At 41.5% G+C, this 23,286-nt stretch overlaps 1 protein-coding gene across 1 annotated transcript in view; it reads right to left on the reverse strand.

Annotated features, from left to right (window-relative positions):
- LOC126474412 (serine/arginine repetitive matrix protein 1-like) overlaps positions 1–23,286 on the reverse strand; it is a 229,022-nt gene that overhangs the window by 20,598 nt on the left and 185,138 nt on the right. The window contains exons 9-10 of the mRNA XM_050101880.1: positions 17,055–17,348; positions 818–1,023 (exon numbers count right to left, since the gene is read on the reverse strand). Coding sequence (XP_049957837.1) covers positions 818–1,023; positions 17,055–17,348 — 500 coding nt within the window. The remainder of the gene's footprint in view (positions 1–817; positions 1,024–17,054; positions 17,349–23,286) is intronic.

Raw genomic sequence — 23,286 nt, forward strand, 5'->3', positions numbered from 1 at the left:
AAAGGAAAGTGATTACAAAACACTCATGTGACTCATCCTAAAATATTGCTCAAGTATTTGGGACTCATACCATATAGAACAACTGTGAGATACTGAATGTGTATGATGAAGGGTAGCACATAGGGTCATAGGTTTGTCTGAAGCCAGTTGAAGCCACAGGCATCACAGGTTGGGGGATGGTGGCAGAGGGGTATCATTTTGGCGTTCTGATACACAAGACCTCTGGTACTGGAGAAGAAACAGATTGTCCAAAATTAGTTGTATCATTTTATCTGCTGGATACATTTGTTGCAATGCTTGCAGTGTGCTAAAGTAATTGGAGGAGAAGAGAAACTTTTTGCACTGAAGATGTCTCATGTACTTCGATGCCTCCAAGATTGCGTGGAACTCTGTGCTATATGGAATTTATTCAATTCCCTTAATTTGAATCATCAGTATACACTATCTTAAAACTGTGAGTCATATGAAAAATGTTATAAAATATAAATTTGCAGGTTGTGTCTGGAAGCAATCTTTCTTAGAATTCGTCAATTTTAAAATGATTCTCTGCCCATTTAGAAGCCAATGCAGAGATCTGCTTCAAGCTTGGCACAAAACTTTAAACTCAGCTGCGCCGATCTCTAAAAGACAATCTTTCACGTGATTCCGCATGACATTGAAATTAGATTACGGGTTGGAGAAAAGTGAGTTGGATGCTCTAGATTTATTTATTCATCGTTCTATGGAAGAATGTGAAACACTGACTGAATCATCGAGGCCGAATAGTTATGTCCGTAGCGGAGTAGAACATCGTATGCAAGAGGGCAGCGGTACTCACGGCGTGCAGTGGGCGAGGTAGACCTTGGAGCGGCTGCGGTGCCTTCAGTGTCGGTTGGGGCGACGTCTGGCTGACGCTGCGGCGCGCTGTTGCCGTTGTCGTCCACATTGAGCACGTGCATCCGGTAGCCTGGGGACAGCGCACGGTCCAGCGAGCAGCTACCACGCTCGTCGGAGCAGCGGCTGCCGCGGCCGCTGCGTGACACACTGCGGCAGCCAAACAAACGCAACCTTTTTCATGATAGGACTGACTACAGGGGCCACGTCAGCTACGCCTAATTCGTAAGTCAGCGTATTTATTGTAGGTGCGTGACTCCGAATGGTTTGTTCCTCTCTCTCTCTCTCTCTCTTCCTTTGTCTCTTATTCAAGCCATGGCGGAGGGTACCTTCTAATACTGTTTATTCATTCGTTTCCTTATTAGACTCGCAAACTGAGCAAGGGAAAAACAACTGTCTATACGTTTCCCTAAAAGCCCTGATTTCTATCCTGTCTTCGAGGTCCTTACACCATACATATGTTCGTGTCAGCAGAATTGTTCTGCGATCTGTCACAAATGGTGGGTCTCAAAAACTTTCTCAATACTGTTTCACGAAAAGAACGTCCGTCGTCTTCTCTCCAGGACTTCTTGTCGCTAAGTTCACGAAGCATTTCCATAAAACGCATGTGTTGACCAAACTTTTTGGTATCAAGTGTAACAGTATGGCTAGCAAAGTTCTTGAAATCTTAGTAGACAAGTGTGTTCCTTAGCAGTAATAGATTTTGTCGGTAATGGCAAATTTATCCCGGAATATGATGATGCCTCAACTCATATGGCTGAAATGTCTGAGATTAGTTTCATGACAGGTTTAAATAATATGGAGCCAGTTCAGGGTGTAATGGACAATTAAGCGCTCTTTTGTCATTTCTTGTCCATCGCAAAGAATTTTCAAAGCTTCTTTTCTGGCAATAGTTCAGAATCAGGTTTGCCCACCAGCCATTATTTGCACGTATCGACCCCAAAAGTACATCGCTAGTCATTAAAATTACAAGACCAGGAAGGACAGTAAAGGCGAAATTTTACTTATTGTGTGTTTACAGTATAGTAAGAAGAAAACATAAGTGACGTTTGCAGTTTTTTTTAATCTTTGTTTATACTCGTATGTGACCTGCAGACATGCAGGGTGCGAAGGTTAGCACATCTGGCAGTTCTGGCAGCAACACCAGCTTTAACATGGTTAGGCACCAAGTCGAACTGACACGAAAACATTTTCAGGTGTACATAAACGATCTTGATGAAACTTGGAGGGTACATAGAAGGATCAGAATAATCCAATACGTATATTTTCGTTATTGCTCAATGTCACTTTAAGAGGGTAAACCACACCCCGAATGGCAATTTGGGATAGCCTGTTAGCTTTAGTGGGAATATCTTTGAAACCATGATATATATAAAAAAATGTGTTTCCTGGAGAAATGGAAATGTAATTAAAGTTCTTGAAAACTGTGCGGTCAGCTTTTGTAATAATTTGAAAAAAAAAAGTTCAAATATGTGTGAAATCTTACGGGACTTAACTGGTCATCAGTCCTTAAGCTTACACACAACTTAACCTAAATTATCCTACGGACAAACACACACACCCACGCCCGTGGGAGGACTAGAACCTCCGCCGGGACCGGCCACACAGTCCATGACTTAGACCACTCGGCTAATCCTGCGCGGCGAATAATAATTTGAAATTTTGGAAAATACCCCACCGCTGTTATATAATTTTGAAAAATGAAAACTTTTGTTACAACATAAATTAAATAAGCTTTCACGCCACATACATCTACGTGCAATAAACCTGGTTTCTCATGTATCATCTCCGGAAATAAGCTGTAGTCTTACACAGTGTGCTGTTGGAGTATTTTCAACGTGCATGATTAAAGTATCTAAACGTTCATCATTATTCTAGTTATTTATTTTATCGATTTCTTTCTGTATCGTTTCACATTCACATATGTGTATTGTGATAATTGAAAATATTATGTAACTCATCATTATGACATTAAATCACAAAATACCGATAGTCTGTAAAGAAATCCTCAAAACATAACTTTTTTTGCATCATACACATAAAATATACCAAATTTCTTCACATAATATGCACCGCGGAGAACACAATATAAAACAAAATTCAACAGGATTTCAAATTGTGGTAGGTGATCCTCTAAATATCCTGATGTAAACCAGATGTATTTCAGAACATTGGAAAATGTGGCGAAGAGAACTGCTGATGTACTAACGACTGCAGGTTGATTATATTGATTCTCATGGGGAGACTGGCACCATAACTCTCTCACAAAGTTCTTCCAACATTGATAGCAGAATACATCCCACGGCCGTACCTGACCTGTCGAGCCTTCAGGGATCACCAGATGAACAAGTTCTTTGATCTCTGGTGCAACGCTCTAAACGGATTTTGACGCTGACCGCCCGCCTTTCCGTTGTTTTAAAAGAAACTAATGGACAGTTTGGACAGAGAATTCTAGAATCTGTTTTTGAAACCCAAAATGTTGTTGTGACACTATCTAAATTTGATAAATTAGTGTCTGAGCAGATCAAAAAGTATTTAAAGGACGTTTTCTTTCCCAAAGTGGTAGAAAAATCTGTGTCATTGTTAGGTTCTTGGGGTGTTTAATGTGAAAGGACCGTTTTGAGCATCGTAGCTGAGGACAAGGAACTTGTTCTGGTGACCCCAAGAGGCTCGGCGAGAAAGGTTCGACCGTTGGCCATATGTGGCATTCGATGTTGGAAGAAATTTGTGAGAAGATTTTCATGTCTAGTTCTACGGAAGTATATGTATGTGGCATTAACGCTTCTTTAATTTACATTGTAACAAATGTTTTTCATTTTTGAAAATTAGGTAACGGTGTTGAGGCGTTTTGCAAAATTTCAGAATATTACAGAAGCTGGTTACGTAGTTTTCAAGAACATTAATTACGTCTCAACTCTTGTAATAAAAACACTCTTTTTATGTAGTTTGGCTTGAAAGATATTCTCTTTAAACCTAATATTCGAAATTACCTTTCGGAGTGTGTTTTACCCTTTAAAATTCAAATTGGGTAAACTTGAATAAAATATTGCATTATTTTGACTGCTCTGCATAACCGCCAAGTTTCATCAAGATCGTTTATTTACACCTGGGAATGTTTCTATGTAAATTTGAGTGGCAGACACGTGTACGTCATTCCTTGCTGAGTTCATCAGTCTTAGGTGTTGGCGAGTGTTAGCCTGCCTAGCTCTCGGCGATTCACAACCAGATGTCTTCAGTGCGTGAGAGATCTGGATAACGCGCTGTCCAGGCCAACCGTAGAACATCCTCTATATCGGAGTAGGTCAGGACAGCACAGGAAGCATGGGGTTTTGCGTTGTGTTGTTGAGAGAGAACGTCTCTGAGACCTAATACCCGGCTAAGTGAACCAGAGGTTCCATCAAGACAGATGCTAAGCCCATATGACAACAAATGCAATCTAGCAACGATCTTTCTCCTCGGAGACGTTTTGCCACTCCCGTTCGCTTCACTACTGTTGGCGCTCCTTTCTCTGCTGCCGCGTCAAGTAAGCCGCAACAATGGGTCCGCTGAGATGCTGTATGACGTTGAGTGTGGTCTGCTGAACCAACAAATTCCTTACGCTAAAGACAGTCGTGGGATACCGCAGGAAGATAAATTGCAGTTTCGATAGGCCATAATCCGAACTCTGGTAGACTTTTCTCCGTCTCAAACAAAGCAAAACACCATCATCTCACAAGCGAGCAACATTCAAGTGCCATTTCTGAATGAGAAAGCGGATCTGTAATCTTTCTGTTATACAGAACGTAACCGACATTACATCTTCCTACTTCGTGCAATTGTACTGAGATGCTAATCACTTGCTTATTCGAGAATTTTGCATAATACTTGACGTCAATTTGACGTTTCTTGCAATCGGTCTTCATGGTGTCATTTTAGCGGTCAGCAGTGTACTCATGTTACTTTTCATACCAGAGGTGGGTTGGTGGTCTCTTGTCGTATCTGTTTACATTATAACTTAAATCTATCCATGTTGCATCGAATTTTTTGAAGTCCGTGACTTTTTACAATATTTATAAGAGAATTTTTCAGCTTGAGTCCTTACATGTTGCAATATTTATTGGCAGCATGCTACCATTGTCAGGTGCTTTGCTGTTGCCTCTTTATGTGTAAATATTTATTTCTGACCTTAGTCTCCATGGCGACAGACATATTTCTACCGACAGGAGACCAGTTTGTTGATACCGTCAGTTTAGAATGTTTGTTGACAGAGCCACAACCTCACGTATCCCTGAAACGCTTCATTGCTATCTAAGTGAAGTCGTCGAAGGTGTTCTTTAAGTTTTGGAAACAGATGAAAATCGGATGCGGCCAAGTTGGGACTGTACGGAGGATAATGGGTGACAATGAAGCCAACGTGTCGGATGGCTGCAGATATTACAGTACTCGGTTGTGCTCTGGTATTGTCGTGCTGAAGGAGACTGTGCTTCACTTGTGGACGAACTATTCGAATTTGAAACTCGATTACAACACGCTGCTTTTCAAGCGCGTTACGCAAAACCACGTTTTTTGAGTTAGCAGTCTTGTGGCTAATTTGATGTGGTCTGCCAAGAATTCCTCTCCTGTGCCAACCTTTTCATCTCAAAGTAGCACTTGCAGCCTATGTCCTCAAATATTTGGTCAGTGTATTCCAATCTCTGTATTCCTCTATAGCTTTTATCCTCTACAGCTCCTTCTAGTACCATGGAACTTGTTCCCTGATGTCTTAACAAATAGATGGGCTATCATACTCTCCCTTCTTTTTGTCAGTGTTTTCCAAACGTCCCTTTCCTCTTAGAGTCTGCTAACAACCTCCTTATTCCATACCTTATCAGTACGCCTATGATACTAGTCGACTTCTCTTGGCTACGAATGCCCTTTTCGCCAGTGCTAGTCTGCTTTTGATGTCCTCCTTGCTCCATCAGACATGGGTTATTTTGCTTCCTAGGAAGCAGAATTACTTCACCGCAACTCTTCTACCTACCAATTATGATGTTAATTTTCTCGCTGTTCCCATTTCTGTTACTTCTTATTACTTTTGTCTTTCTTCAATTTACTCCCAATCCATATTCTGCACTCATTAGTCTGTTCATTTCATTCATTTTCACTGTAGGCAGAGTCCATGAAGGATACTGTGGTTGATGCGCTGTAACCAATTGTCATCCAAAGCGCTGGGCGAGTTCATTCGTTTGTTTGGAAGGGGAGGCCGACAAGTGTTTTGCACCTTTCGGCTGGTCGACGATGATAGAATCAGGACGCACGCCCTACAATCTTTTTCAAACGATTTTACAGAAAGTATTCGATAAAAAAATCATTTTTGCTTTACTTACAGCTTTGTATATGAGGTTAATGATGATACGTCCATCATTTCGTTAATAATCATTGTTACTATGATATTTACGAGGAAGTAAGACACTGCGCGAAATTCGGAAAAGTTTGCAATGAAAAATAGAGGTCGCTATGATTTTGTCTTTAGTGCATATTACATAATATATACTTCATATGAAACTTAGGCAGCATATTGAATTTTTCTTTAGACTTCTACAGAGTTGTCTATTGCCACCAATATCGAGAAAATTGATGCCACGTAGCACACTCATTTGCGATCGCGCCGCGCCAGCGATAAAGCCAGAATGAAATATCCACAACGTTCCTCAGATCTCATAAACGGTTTCAGATATCGAAATGAGATTTCGGAAAATGATAGCACGCAGAGAGCATTTTTGCCATATCGTTATTATGAAAACGTCGTTATATACCGTCTTATTCAACTAACTACAGACTTTTTCGAAGGAAAAATGTAATTTTTAAGGGACATCGGTGGCTGGTGAAACGAGAAATGCTGCGGTTTCTGAACCAACATAACTGAAGACATTAAATTTTTTGTACTGAGAATGCGCTTTTTCACAAGGTACTGACCTTACTTTTCCTCAATTCTTCACTTAATAAATCACTGTTTCACAGTTCTCTCGTAATTGCATCCGCACAACATGATAGTGAGGTGACACTGTGTGAACTCCTCTGTGTTTTGGCAAACTAAGCGAATTTTAACATGACAATGAGGGAAATGTGTAGGTTTTACTCAGAATTCACCACTCGTGCCACTTCCTGAAAATTACAAACGCTTAACAAGTCAGGCGAAAATGAATCGCTGCATTTTGCTAACCAAAGCAGAGTTGGCAGATCCTTTTGAGTGATCACCATGTAAGCGTGGACGTGGAGGCACCCCACTTAATATTTACAAGAAATGTGAACACAGGCGTCAGTCTAGAGCGGCGCTTCCTGTCCAGAGGTCTGCATTTCACCTGCGACTTCTCCTCATAACCCCCACCACTACCGCTCTCTGCTCTCTGCACACCTGCTGGCCACAGTAATGTTCGGACTCTGGCAATATCATCAGCAAATCTTAACACAGATATCCTTTGATCTTAAATTTTAATCCCACTCTTGAATCTTTGTTTTATATCCATCGCTTCGTCTTCGATGTATAGATTGAACAGCAAGGGAAAACCCTGTCTTATGCCCTTTTTAATTCGTGCACTTTGTTCTTGTCTTCCACTCTTATCGTTCCCTCTTTTTTCCTGTACATGTTGTATACCACCCCTCTTTCCCTGTAGTCTTTCTCTACTCTCATTCTTACTACCAAACCGATATTCTCCCGTAACATTTTTTTCTACTCCTTCTCGTATAGCCGCATTCCAATCCCCCATGACTATTACATTTTCATCTCTCTTTACGTAATGAATTACCCTTTCAGTATCCTCATATACTTTCTCTATTCCTTCACCTTCTGTCTGCTGCATTGGCACTTAACCTGAGCTATTGTTGTCGGTGTTCGCCTGCTGTTGATTCTAATGAGAACACCCCTGCTACTGAACTGTTCATAGTAACCCATTCTCTACCCCACCCTCTATTCATAATGAATCCTACTCTCTTTATTCCATTTTTTGCTGCTGTTGATATTCCACAATATTCATCTGACCAGAAGCCCTTGTCTTCTTTCCGTTTCACTTCATTGACGCCCATTACATATAGATTGAATCTTAGTAATTCCTTTTTCAGATTGTCTAGCTTAATACCTCGTTCAAACTCCCGGTATTTCACACCCCAGCTCGTAGAACGTTATCCTTTCGTTGATTATTCAAACTTTTGTCACAGTCACCTCCCCGTTGGCAGTCCCCCTCGAGAAATCCGAATGAGGGATGGACCGGAATCTTTTGCATATTGTGCGATCGTCATGACACTTTTTCAGTTACAGGCCTCTGGTCCTGTGGATATATGTTATGATCTTTATTGCAGTGGTTTCAGTTGCTTTTGCATACTCATGCAGTAGATCATTGCTGATTCTTGCTTCTTTTAGGGACACTTTCCAACCGAAGGGGTAAGAGCAAGCCCTGAATCTCTATCCGCTCCTCCGCCCTCTTTGACAGGGCCGTTGGGAAAGTATGCTGGAAATCTCCGGCGCCATTGTTAATGCTTTTTGTACAAAACTTTAGCAATGGTGGCGTCAATATCCGGGACCGACGAAGTTTCGATTACTAATCAAGGGCGCTACCCTTAGACCACGTGATATATTACCGCCATGTTACACGCTACAATTCGGATCCCTCTAGCGGCAGAGGGATGCAAATACGTAGACACGAAGAATAAAGAGGTTGAATATTCTACATCTGTATGGCTACTCTGCAAATCACACTTACATGGCTACTCTGAAAATCACACTTAAGTGCATGGCAGAGGGTTCATCGAACTACCTTCACAATAATTCAGGTATTCCACTCTCGAACAGCACTCGGAAAAAAACGAGCACTTAATCTTTCCGTGCGAGCTCTGATTTCCCTTATTTTATTATGATGACCATTTCTCCCTATGTAACTCACCGTCAACAAAATATTTTCGCATTCGGAGAGGAAAGTTGGTGATTGAAATTTAGTGAGAAGGTCCTGCCACAACGAAAAACTCCTTTGCTTTAATGATGCTCATATCCAATCCTCTATTATGTCCGTGACACTCTGTCCCCTATTTCTACATAAAACAAAACGTGCTGCCCTTCTCTGAACTTTCCCGGTGTACTCCTTTAATGCTATCATGTAAGGATCCCACACGGCGCAGCAGTTCTCCAAAAGAGGACGGACAAACTAGTGCAGACGGTCTCTTTAGTAAATCTGTTTTATCTTGTAAGTGTTCTGCCAATAAAACGCAGTCGTTGGTTAACCTCCCCCCACAACATTTCCTTTCCAATTTCAGTTGTTTACAATTGTAATTTCCAGGCATTTAGCTGAATTTACGGCCTTTAGATTTGATTGATTTATCGTGTAACCTAAGTTTAACGAATTCCTTTTAGCACTCATGTGGACGACCTCACACTTTTCATTATTTAGGGCCCGCATCTCGTGGTCGTGCGGTAGCGTTCTCGCTTCCCACGCCCGGGTTCCCGGGTTCGATTCCCGGCGGGGTCAGGGATTTTCTCTGCCTCGTGATGGCTGGGTGTTGTGTGCTGTCCTTAGGTTAGTTAGGTTTAAGTAGTTCTAAGTTCTAGGGGACTTATGACCACCGCAGTTGAGTCCCATAGTGCTCAGAGCCATTTCATTATTTAGGGCCAATTGCAAATTTGCACAGCATACAGATATCTTATCTAAATCGCTTTGCAATTAATTTTGATGTTCTGATGACTTTACTAGACGATAAACGACAGCATTATTTGCAAACAACCTAAGACGACTGCTCAGATTGTCTCCTAAATCGTTTATATAGATAAGGAACAGCAAAGGGCCTATAAAACTACCTTGGGGAACGCTAGAAATCAGTTCGGTTATACTCGATGACTTTCCGTAAGTTACTACGAACTGTGACCTCTCTGACAGGAAATCTCCAATCCAGTCGCATATCTGAGACGATATTCCATACGCACGCAATTTGGTTACTAGTTGCTTGTGAGGTTAGGTACAGTGTCAAAAGCCTTATGGAAATCTAAAAAATCTGGAGAAAATTCGGAATCATTTGTCGATAGCACTCAACACTTCGTCTGAGTAAAGAGCTAGTTGTGTTTCACAAGAACGATGTTTTCTAAATCCATGTTGACTGTGTCTCAATAAATCGTTCTCTTTGAGGTAGTTCATAATGTTTGAACACATTACAGGGTGTACATAAAGTCCGGGAACATTTTCAATTATTTATTGCACAAGAACCAAACATTGTACAGATATCATATATATGTCATTTTGAAGAGAAACCCTGATAGGTTTTCTTCATGTATATCGCCACAGCGTAGTTTGGTAATTTGCCGATAGTCAGCGCTAGTCTCAAACATGTCGAGTTCAGGTGAGGAGCGAGCTTTCTGTGTGTTGGAGTTCGACAAAAATACCAGATCTCACTCCATTTGACTTTTTTCTGTGGGAAATCATTAAAGATCTGGTGTATGTACCGCCTCTACCACGTGATGTAGCACAGCTCCGGGAGAGAATACGGGAAGCGAGTGCCATAGTCGACGATGCCATGCTGGGACGGGTATACCAAGAATTCGACTACCGTACTGACGTCTGCCGGGTCATTCATGGTTCGCATATCGAAGGTTTGTAAAAAAACTTTCAGAGCTTCTCTTCAAAATGCAATGTGTATGGCATCTGTACAATGTTTAGTTCTTGTGCAATAAATAATTGAAAGTGTTCCAGGACTTTATGTACCCCCTGCATATGTTAAAAAATCCTGTTTGCATATGGACGTGAATAGTATGGGACTGTAATTTAGGAGATTACTCCTATTGCCTTTTTTGAATATTGGTGTGACCTGTGCAACTTTTCAATGTTTGGTTACGGATCTTTCGTCGAGAGAGCGGTTGTATATGACTGTTACCTATGGAATTATTGCATCAGCATACTGTGAAAGAAGCCTAATTTACATACAATTTGACTGGAAGATTTTCTTTTATTAAATGATTTAAGTTTGCTTCACTACTTCGAGGATATCTGCCCTAAGTTACTCATGTCGAGCTGTTTTTGATTCGAACTCTGGAATATTTACTTCGTGTTCTTTGGTGAAGGAATTTTGGAAGTCTGTATTTAGTAACATTGTTTTAGCAGCATTGTCATCGTTAGTATTTCCATTGCTATCACGCAAAGAAGGCATTGATTGTCTCTTTCCACCAGCATACTTCACATACCACCAGAATCTCTCTGGATTTTCTGCCAGGTTTCGAGACAGTTTCGTTGTGGAAACTATGGTATAAGCAAATCGCACTGAAGAGCACTCTAAATTTCTAGCTTCTGTAAAAGATCGCTAATCTTGGGAGTATTGCATTCGTTTAAATTTTGCATGCTTTTTTCATTGTTTCTGCAAAAGCGTGTTAATAACATCTGTTTGTTAATAAGCTTTTAAGAGTTTTAACATAAAAATTCGAAGGCATTACTTTTTAGCTCGGTCTCGTATGTTATTTTTTAATGATAGATTCCTTCGGTGTATTATGAGGTATATTTGCTTGGTGAGCCAGTGAGGTTGTATTGCAAAATTTGTTTCTTGTCCTAAAATATTTATTTATTTTAGTGGTACCTTAACTGAATTACGCGTTGAAATCATCTCAGCGATATATTTACTTATATGTTTGGCGTATACGTCGATTTCTGACACACAAAGCACAAGAATAAACACAGGACCATCTCTTCTCACTTTCACGTACAAATGTTTACATTCCAAATATCTTCAAAGCGTCCCCTAGTCAGTCAGTGTCACTACACAATATTTTTGGATGCGACAATAATATCGAACATGTAAAGATGAGATTAAGAGGTTGCGTACTAATATTGAGCACATCAAAAAGTTGAAATATATCGTACTACCTGGAAATATTGAGCCGCCTGTCGCCAATAATGACAGCATTTTTACTAGTCTCTCGTGTGCTAAGGATTCTGGATGCCTTTGTGATCGCTGATCGTTGTTCTTGCGTTGAAAATGGTCCAAACCAAGACGAAAGAGCATTAGTATTAGAGTGCATCGACATGTATAAAACATTGCCGGCACTGCGCGACGTTTGGGCGGATAAGTACAAAACAAAAATGTTAAGACTGGATCTTATGATTTGTTGCTCAAGAAATAGCCAGGAAAAACGATGTTTTGAAATAATCAGTTATTACGAATTTACGCATAAAGGAACATACTGATACTTACATATACATCTACATGGATACTCTGCAAAATCACATTATAGTGCCTGGGAGAGGGTTCACCGAACCACCTTCACAATTCTCTATTATTCCACTCTCGTACAGCGCGCGGAGAGAACGAACACCTATATCTTTCCGTACGAGCTCTGATTTCCCTTATTTTATTGTGGTGATCGTTTCTCCCTATGTAGGTCGGTGTCAACAAAATATTTTAACATTCGGATTAGAAAGCTGGTGATTGGTATTTCGTGAGAAGATTCCGTCGCAACGAAAAACGCCTTTCTTTTGATTATGTCCAGCCCAAACCCTGTATCATTTCTGTGACACTCTCTCCCATATTTCGCGATGATACAAAACGTGCTGCCTTTCCTTGAACTTTTCCGATGTACTCCGTCAGTCCTATCTGGTAAGGATCCCACACCGCGAAACAGTTTTCTAAAAGAGGACGAACAAGCGTAGTGTAGGCAGTCTCCTTAGTAGGTCTGCTACATTTTCTAAGTGTCCTGCTGATAAAACGCAGTATTTGTTTAACCTTCCCCACATCATTTTCTATGTGTTCCTTCTAATTTAAGTTGTTCGTAATTGTAATATCTAGGCGTTAAGTTGAATTTACGACTTTTAGATTAGACTGGTTTATCGTGTAACCGAAGGTTAACGAATTCCTTTTAGCGCTCATGTGGATGACCTCACACTTTTCGTCATTTAGGGTCAGCTGCCAATTTTCGCACCATTCAGATATCTTTTCGAAATTGTTTGCAATTTGTTTTGATCATCTGATGACTTTATTAGTCAATAAACGACAGCATCTGCAAACAACCTGAGACGGCTGCTCAGACTGTCTCCCAAATCGTTTATATAGATAAGGAACAGCAAAGAGCCTATATCACTACTTGGGGAACGCCAGAAATCACTCCTGTTTTACTCGATGACTTTCCGTCAATTACTACGAACTGTGACCTCTTTGACAGGAAATCACAAATCCAGTCACATAACTGAGACGATATTCCATAAGCACGAAATTTTACTATAATCCGCTTCTGTGGTACAGTGTCAAAAGCCTTCCAGACATCCAGAAATACGGAACCGATCTGAAATCCGTTGTCAATAGTACTCAACGCTTCACGTGAATAAAGAGCTAGTTGTGTTTCACAGGAACGATGTTCTCTAAACCCATGGTGACCTTGGTCAATAGACAATTTTCTTTGAGGCAGTGCAGAGTGTTTGAACACAATATTATGTTCCAGAATCGTGCTGCATATCGACGTTAACGATATGGGCCTGTAATTTAGTGGGTTACTCCTACTACCTTTGTTGAATATTGGTGTTACCTGTGCAACTTTCCAGTCTTTGGGTACGGATCTTTCGTCGAGCGAACGGTTGTATATGATTGTTAAGTATGGCGCTAATTCATCAGCAAACTCCAAAAGGAACCTAGATGTGTGTACTCATTATCTATGCGAATATAATACTTTAGTGCAGATATTATTGCATGACATGTTTCTATAAGTCTGTCTCAAATACTTTAAGGTGAAACTGCGCTTGTTAATTTAAAGCCTTCGAAAGAATTGCCAATGGGCATATTAAAAAAGCGCTGACTTGGTGAAATTGCGTCTCTCTTTGTAGTATTTTGTTTTTGGCTCAAGGGGAAATGGTCGTCTGCAGGAATTTATGAAGGAGGGACAAGACCATAAAATTCCCATTTTTGTAATAGATCAGCTAGTCAGTTTTGAGACGCGTCATGGTACACCAAAAAAATTCTGTAGGTGACAGGAACAACTTATTATCTCTCAGAGAACTGAGTGTTATTCACTCAGTGTCTGTTATTGGTACATTACTTTGATACAAACAACCAACGAACAATTAGACAGCAACTGCTAAAAGCGCACAGTACTCTCTATCAGCCACGTAGTGCTACATGTGGTTAAACGAGGTTAGTGGATTCACGTGAAATCATTTCTAGAATTTAATGGGAAAAATGCGTGAATAATAACTCCAAACTTTGAATTCCAAGGTGGGAGTGGGGAGGGGGAAGCCACATGCCTATATATTGAGGCGCCTATGTTGTATAGGGACAACCCTTCTCAGTAATGTATCAAATGTTGGACCTACAACACGCAGAGAATTATGATAATCTTCCTTTTTCGTTCAACCACAGTTTCCTCGACACATTTTTGTGAGCGACCTTCGACACTATTTGAACCAGTTTTTCATCCATCATTATTTCCTAGTTGCAATTATCACAGTAGCTGCGTCTTTATCGCGCAACACTCCGAATCAGAATATTATTTAGCAGCCAAGGGACAATTATAATAATATTGCACGATATTATTGTGCATTATTACATACAAGTGACTCGAGGTGCATAAAAGCTAAACAAATCTTTCTGGACAATGACAAATTTCCACATGTAACCTCACTGGCTCACACCGTAAATATACCTCATCTTGTGATTACGTAGGCTTTCCCAGCGTAATAAGTCTTGAAAGTCTCTTCGGGTTTGCTGCCGGATACTAAAATCCACTTGACTCGATATTTCGGCGATCCAGCTGGTCGCCATCTTTAGGAAAATACTTCTGAGTTCCGCTAAGAACTGACGCCAGGCTGCAAATCGACGTCCTATATAGGGCACGGTTCAGTACACGGCGCATGCGCCGCCCATCACGGTTGCTTCTCTCCAAGACAGGGAGGTGGCGCCGCCATTAGTGGAACACTGCTGGCAACGATATATCGCACTCAGGGCCACACCGAAGAACGTTGAATTTTGATGCGAGACAATACAGGATTCCAAGTCCTGCTAAGAGGAAACCCATTGTCTCTGTTGATTAAATTATCCGCCAACCTAATTTCAATTGCCTCTTTATAGACACTGTTCCAAAAACCGGAAATGTTGGCAACTACCACAGTTTCATCAAATTTCATACTGTGTCCCTCATTTAAGCAGTGTTCTGCTACTGCCGATTTTTCCGACTGTTGTAGCCTCGTATGACGCCGTGATGGGCGGCGCATGCGCTGTGTACTGAGCCCTGCCCTATACAGGGTGTTGCAAAAAGGTACGGCCAAACTTTCAGGAAAAATTCCTCACACACAAATAAAGAAAAGATGTTATGTGGACATGTGTCCGGAAACGCTTAATTTCCATTTTAGAGCTCATTTTAGTTTCGTCAGTATGTACTGTACTTCCTCGATTCACTGCCAGTTGGCCCAGTTGAAGGAAGGTAATGTTGACTTCGGTGCTTGTGTTGACATGCGACTCATTGCTCTACAATACATCAAGCACATCAGTACGTAGCAACAACAGGTTAGTGTTCATCACGAACGTGGTTTTGCAGTCAGTGCAATGTTTACAAATGCGGAGTTGGCAGATGCCCATTTGATGTATGGATTAGCACGGGGCAATAGCCGTGGCGCGGTACGTTTGTATCGAGACAGATTTCCAGAACGAAAGTGTCCCGACAGGAAGACGTTCGAAGCAATTGATCTGCGTCTTAGGGAGCACGGAACATTCCAGCCTATGACTCGCGACTGGGGAAGACCTAGAACGACGAGGACACCTGCAATGGACGAGGCAATTCTTCGTGCAGTTGACGATAACCCTAATGTCAGCGTCAGAGAAGTTGCTGCTGTACAAGGTAGCGTTGACCACGTCACTGTATGGAGAGTGCTACGGGAGAACCAGTTGTTTCCGTACCATGTACAGCGTGTGCAGGCACTATCATAAGCTGATTGGCCTCCACGGGTACACTTATGCGAGTGGTTCATCCAACAATGTGTCAATCCTCATTTTAGCGCAAATGTTCTCTTTACGGATGAGGCTTCATTCCAACGTGATCAAATTGTAAATTTTCACAATCAACATGTGTGGGCTGACGAGAATCCGCACACAATTGTGCAATCACATCATCAACACAGATTTTCTGTGAACGTTTGGGCAGGCATTGTTGGTGATGTCTTCATTGGGCCCCATGTTCTTCCACCTACGCTCAATGGAGCACGTTATCATGATTTCATACGGGATACTGTACCTGTGCTACTAGAACATGTGCCTTTACAAGTACGACACAACATGTGGTTCATGCACGATGGAGCTCCTGCACATTTCAGTCGAAGTGTTCGTACGTTTCTCAACAACAGATTCGGTGACCGATGGATTGGTAGAGGCGGGCCAATTCCATGGCCTCCACGCTGTCCTGACCTCAACCCTCTTGACTTTCATTTACGGGGGCATTTGAAAGCTCTTGTCTACGCAACCCTGGTACCAAATGTTGAGACTCTTCGTGCTGGTATTGTGAACGGCTGTGATACAATACGCCATTCTCCAGGGCTGCATCAGCGCATCAGGGATTCCATGCGACGGAGGGTGGATGCATGTATCCTCGCTAACGGAGGACATTTTGAACATTTCCTGTAACAAAGTGTTTGAAGTCACGCTGGTACGTTCTGTTGCTGTGTGTTTCCATTCCATGATTAATGTGATTTGAAGAGAAGTAATAAAATGAGCTCTAAAATGGAACGTAGGCGTTTCCGGACACATGTCCACATAACATATTTTCTTTCTTTGTGTGTGAGGAATGTTTCCTGAAAGTTTGGCCGTACCTTTTTGTAACACCCTGTATAGGACGTCGATTTGCAGCCTGGCGTCAGTTATTAGCGCGTCTCATCAGCAGAAGCAGCATTTTCCTGAAGATAGCGACCAGCTGGATCGCCGAAATATCGAGTCATGTCGATTTTAGGATCCGGCAGCAAACCCGAAGAGATTTCAAGTCTACACCCCATCATGCTCGAAAGAAATCTATAGTTAAAAAAAATTAATTAGAGAATACGTGACGATGACAGGATGCTCCCGAGACGTTTCGTTCCGGTATGTATTGCCTGAAGTAGTGACTGAAGCTGAAAAATTAATTTATAAATTTTCCACACTATAGTCTTTAATTTTAATTACGAATGTAATCACAAATTTGAAAAAAAAAAGTTCAAAATACAAGTTGGGTGAAGGATAGCTAGGTGCCGTACCTGCGGCCCCTCGTGGGCGGCCGTACATCCATCTCGAAGGTGACCGTCTTCTCGGGCTTCTCGAGGACGTGGAAGGCTCGGTAGACCTCCCCGGGGGCGGCGGGACGCAGGCGGCGCCGCTCGGCCGCCTCGGGCTCCGGCCGCAGCTTGGTGAGCCGGCGGTCCGTGGTGCCGCCGATGCAGCCGGTGGAAGACTTGCTCTCTGGAGCTGGAGCTGGAGCTGGCGGTGGCAGCGGCGGCAGGCTGGCAGTCTGCGCAGCGGCTCCAGGCGTCGGCTGCGCTGGCTTCTCCTCACTATGCCCACGAGAGTCTACTTTCGCTTTGCGTTCGCTAGAACGTTTCTGATGCGTGAAGCAAGAACGCTAGAGGAGCTGACCAGCCCTGTCAAAGAGGGTACTTCTCGCTAAAAGAAGTGTGCCAGAATAAAACAGCCCTTCATTACAGGAAGAAATTTCTGATAATGTATGTCTCAAGCAAAATATCATATCTAAACGAATGATGAATTATTGTGGGAAAACAGGAAAAGACGAAAAATTAAGTGGAAGTTTGTGGTATATGAATATATTTGTTCGTCAATAACCCTATTTTCTCCATGAAGCAGAACACGTGATACACACAAGAAATCGGAGTACTCGGAGCACACAAATACTCGAACTTCCCGATACACTCGGGCAACGAGATCACCCTATACACAAAAATACTTAAGAAATCGTATAAATTTTGGTTTATTTATCATAGTTAAACAAATTATAGAGACACAGTGGAGAAAAGAACAGCAGTCGATCGCGAAATCTCCTTCGTTTATTACAGCAGATCTAGATTTCAAAAATTACATAGTCATCTTTAGCGCATGTAACAACAGGTGACATTAATCCGAAGTGTCACATAGTAAACAGTATTGGTTGATGTAGACCATGCAGGAGTCGAAGATGAATTTAGTCGCTCTTATCTCCATCATTTATATTCAAAGATCGCTGTGCACAATGGGATCATAAAGACCCAACTAAATTAAAATTATAAAAAATTATTTTATATCGGCACTTAAACACTAAAATGTACAATAAGAAAATATTTCAAAATGTGAAACTTGTGTTCACTTTGGTTATGAGAGAAACTTCTGAAATGATTCAAGTCTGTTATTATTAATACTTACATAATTATTAAATTCTAATTTTGAAAATCATTTGCAATGATAATGTCATCGAACATTACTGACTCATAAATTTGTTCTTTCGATGTAAACAGTTGGTATGTAATTGTAGTAGCTTTGAGTTGCGATGCTACATAAGCATCGCTGGTAACTTTTATTTGAGTTGATTTTTGGTGCGTGTTTATTTTGCTCAGTAATCTGGACTCGGTTTTGTTTTGTTGTATGAAGTATCACATTTTAGTTATACATGTGAAATAAGATTGGAAATAAACCTGTGTGGAACAGCTGCAACTTGTAATTCAAATATTAATATGCATGTGCAGCAAAGATAGGAAAGCTTCTTATCCTGCTGTAATAAACGGCAAGGAACTATCCTTCTTATACCATCGAACCTGTTGTTGTGGTCTTCAGTCAAGAGACTGGTTTGATGCAGCTTTCCATTCTACTCTGTGCAAGCTGCTTCATCTACCAGTACGTACTGCAGCATACATCCTTCGGAATCTGCTTAGTGTATTCATCTCTTGGTCTCCCTCTACGATTTTTACCCTCCACGCTGCCCTCCAATACTAAATTGGTGATCCCTTGTGCCTCAGAACATGTCCTACCTACCGATCCCTTCTTCTAGTCAAGTTGTGTCACAAACTCTTCTTCTCCCAAATTCTATTCAATACCTCCTCATTAGTTATGTGATCTACCCTCTTAATCTTCAGCATTCTTCTGTAACACTACATTTCAAAAGCTTCTATTCCCTTCTTGTCCAAACTATTTATCGTCCATGTTCACTTCCATACATGGCTACACTCCATACAAATACTTTCAGAAACGTCTTCCTGACACTTAAATCTATACTCGATGTTAACAAATTTTTCTTCTTCAGAAACGCTTTTCTTGCCATTGCCAGTCTACATTTTATATCCTCTCTACTTCGACCACCATCAGTTATTTTACTCCCCACATAGCAAAACTCCTTTATTACTTTAAGTGTCTCTTTTCCTAATCTGATTCCCTCAGCATCACCCGACTTAATTCGACTACATTCCATTATCCTCGTTTTGCTTTTGTTGATGTTCGTCTTATATGCTCCTTTCAAGACACTGTCCATTCCGTTCAACTGCTCTTCCAAGTCCTTTGTTGTCTCTGACAGAATTACAATGTCATCGGCGAACCTTAAAGTTTCTTCTCCATGGATTTTAACACCTATTCCGAATTTTTCTTTTGTTTTCTTCACTGCTTGCTCAATATACAGATTGAATAACATCGGGGAGAGGCTACAACCCTGTTTCACTCCCTACCCAACCGCTGCTTCCCTTTCATGTCCGTCGACTCTAATAACTGCCATCTGGTTTCTGTACAAATTGTAAATAGCCTTTCGCTTCCTGCATTTACCCCTGCCACCTTCAGAATTTCAAAGAGAGAATTCCAATCAACATTGTCAAAAGCTTTTTCTAAGTCTACAAATGCTATAAACGTAGGTTTGCCTTTCCTTAATCTTTCTTCTAAGACAAGGCGTAAGGTCAGTATTGCCTCACGTGTTCCAATATTTCTATGGAATCCAAACTGATCTTCCCTGAGGTCGGCTTCTACCAGTTTTTCCATTCGTCTGTAAAGAATTCGCGTTAGTATTTTGCAGCCGTGACTTATTAAACTGATAGTTCGGTAATTTTCACATCTGTCAACACCTGTTTTCTATGGGATTCGAATTATTATATTCTTCTTGAAGTCTGAGGATATTTCGCCAGTATCATACATTTTGCTCGCCAGATGGTAGAGTTTTGTCAGGGCTGGCTCTTCCAAGGCTATCAGTAGTTCTAATGGAATGTTGTCTACTCCCGGGGCCTTGTTTCGACTTAGGTCTTTCAGTGCTCTGTCAAACTCTTCACGCAGTGTCATATCTTCCATTTCATCTTCATCTACATCCTCTTCCATTTCCATAATATTGTCCTCAAGTACATCACTCTTGTATAGACCTTCTATATACTCCGTCCACCTTTTTGCTTTCCCTTCTTTGCTTAGAACTGGGTTTCCATCTGAGCTCTTGATATTCACACAAGTGGTTCTCTTTTCTCCAAAGGTCTCTTTAATTTTCCTGTAGGCAGTATCTATCTTACCCCTAGGGAGATAAGCCTCTACATCCTTACATTTGTGCTCTAGCCATCCCTGCTTAGCCTTTTTGCACTTCCTGTCGATCTCATTTTTGAGGCGTTTGTATTCCTTTTTGCGTGCTTCATTTACTGCATTTTTATATTTTCTTCTTTCATCAATTAAATTCAATATTTCTTCTGTTACCCAAGGATTTCTACTAGCCCTCGTCTTTTTACCTACTTGATCGTCTGCTGCCTTCACTATTTCATTCCGCAAAGCTACCCATTCTTCTTCTTCTTCTGTATTTATTTCCCCCATTCCTGTCAAGTGTCCCCTTACGCTCTCCCTGAAACTCTCTACAACCTCTGGTCCTTTCAGTTTATCCAGGTCCCATCTCCTTAAATTCCCACCTTTTTGCAGTTTCTTCAGTTTTAATCTACAGTTCATAACCAATAGTTTGAGGTCAGAGTCCACATCTGCCCCAGTAAATGTCTTACAATTTAAAACCTGGTTCCTAAATCTCTGTCTTACCATTATATAATCTGCCTGAGACCTTTTAGTATCTCCAGGCTTCTTCCATGTATACAACCTTCTTTCATCATTCTTGAACCGAGTGTTAGCTATGATTAAGTTGTGCTCTGTGCAAAATTCTACCAGGCGGCTTCCTCTTTCATTATTTTCTTACCCCCAGTCAATATTCACCTACTACGTATCCTCCTCTTCCTTTTCCTAATATTGAATTCCAATCATCCATGACTATTAAATTTTCGTCTCGCTTCACTATCTGAATAATTCCTTTTATATCATCATACATTTCTTCAATTTCTTCGTCATCTGCAGAGCTAGTTGGCATATAAACTTGCAATACTGTAGTAGGCGTGGGCTTCGTGTCTATCTTATACACAATAAGCCGTTTACTATGTTGTTTGTAGTAGCTTACCCGCACTCCTATTTTTTTATTCATTATTAAACCTACGCCTGCATTACCCCTATTTGATTTTGTATTTATAACCCTGCATTCACCTGACCAAAAGTCTTGCTCCTCCTGCCACCGAACTTCGCTAATTCCCACTATATCTAACTTTAACCTATCCATTTCCCTTTTTAAATTTTCTAACCTACCTGTCCGATCCGTGGAACGTAAGTTTTCTTTCTCCTGATAATCACATCCTCTTGAGTAGTCCCCGCCCGGAAATACGAATGGGGGACTATTTTACCTCCGGAATATTTGACCCAAGAGGACGCCATCATCATTTAACCATACAGTAAAGCTGCATGCCCTCGGGAAAAATTATGGCTGTAGTTTCCCCTTGCTTTCAGCCGTTCGCAGTACCAGCACAGCAAGGCCGTTTTGGTTAGTGTTACAAGGACAAATCAGTCAATCATCCAGACTGTTGCCCCCTGCAGCTACTGAAAAGGCTGCTGCCCCTCTTCAGGAACCACATGTTTGTCTGGCCTCTCAACAGATACTCCTCCGTTGTAGTTGCACCTACTGTACGGCTACCTGTATCGCTGAGGCACGCAAGCCTCCCCACCAACGGCAAGGTCCATGGTTCATGGGGTATCGAGTCTATTTGAAGAAAAACACTGCAATAAGAATTACGACAGAAAAGTTAAGCAGATCTTAACAAAAGTAGTTGTTAGTAACTCATTAGCTTTAAGTATTAATGTTCCGCTTTCTATGATCCAGTTGTTAACAGTACTGTAGAATTTAAAAAAAAAAAAAAAGCCACGATGCTCAAACGAAGTTTGTAACTTCGGTATTATAAAGTAATGAACTTTTATAGCGGCGAAGGCGGGGAACATTAGGGTTGCATCAAAATTTCACGGGGGTATGAGGCAATGAGCTCATTGTCGTGATGGAGGAAGGTGGCAGGGAGACGGTGTGACGTTGTCCGAAGAAAGAGATCCCATGTCAAAGGTGATACCTCAAGACGGAACCACAAGTAAGGACAGTCTCTGCCCGACGCAGCAACGAATGAGAACCTTCAAAAGGTTCCACTGGCCGCCGCTGCCGGAAGCTTGCTTACGTCAGAGCGCAGCGCCGCTCAGCCCACTCTGCATTCAGCTCCTACGACGACGTCGTCGTCTTACTTCTAAATCGGTGATTTGGCTGAAACCTAACCAAACTGTGTATCAAACTTTATGCTCAATTGTACATAGAGATGAGACCAATATTCTATACTGTATCAAATGACAACAGCTGTAGCGGTCAGCGAGAGCAGCGAATACATAGCGTCATTCCTGTGAACATGGATTGTTTCCAGGTTAAGTGTTTTACATTGTTCAAATTTTAATAAAGTGATCAGATTATCTGTATGTGTTTTAGTATCAGTTCCACCTTCTCCAGAAGTAAATCTAGGCTTGGTACGACCCACCACGGACGGCATGGTGCATATATGACGACACGTAGTAGATGGTCACGTACCGGGAGGAATTTTCTATAATGGCCGCATGTCTGGGTAGTAAGTGAGAGGGAAGCAGTTAAATTTAATTTCGGCAAAGGAGATGGAGCTATTGTCAGTCTGAAGGCTCGGGCAAAATCGACCTTAACAGGAAACATAACAGAGACAAATTCTTCGGTCGTTCCTGTGGGAGAATCATGCTTACAACACAGATAATGATGCCAATGTGGAAGGTCCCGATACAGACGATTTTGCGCAACCAGCTCCGAACGGAAGGCCAACGGGTTGAGGGATGATAGAAGATCCCACTCGTAGTCTGGAAGTGTTAGAGCGGAGTCGCGTCTTGTGTCCGTGTTCATCAAGAATCAGCCTCTGCTTCTGACGCCGCCTCTGTGTGACACTAGGGCTAATTGTCGCCACAGCAACCCGTATAGGAGTAATCCCCAGTTTCAGGAGCCTTAGCAAATACTTTTGTAAACCACGTTGAACAGATCACTTTCACAAAAACAGTAGCAAAATAATACAACATACGAGGGCAGTTCAATAAGTAATGCAACACATTTTTTTTCTCGGCCAATTTTGGTTGAAAAAACCG

This window comes from Schistocerca serialis, chromosome 4 (assembly GCF_023864345.2).
Source record: "Schistocerca serialis cubense isolate TAMUIC-IGC-003099 chromosome 4, iqSchSeri2.2, whole genome shotgun sequence".
Classification (NCBI taxonomy): Eukaryota; Metazoa; Arthropoda; class Insecta; order Orthoptera; family Acrididae; genus Schistocerca; species Schistocerca serialis.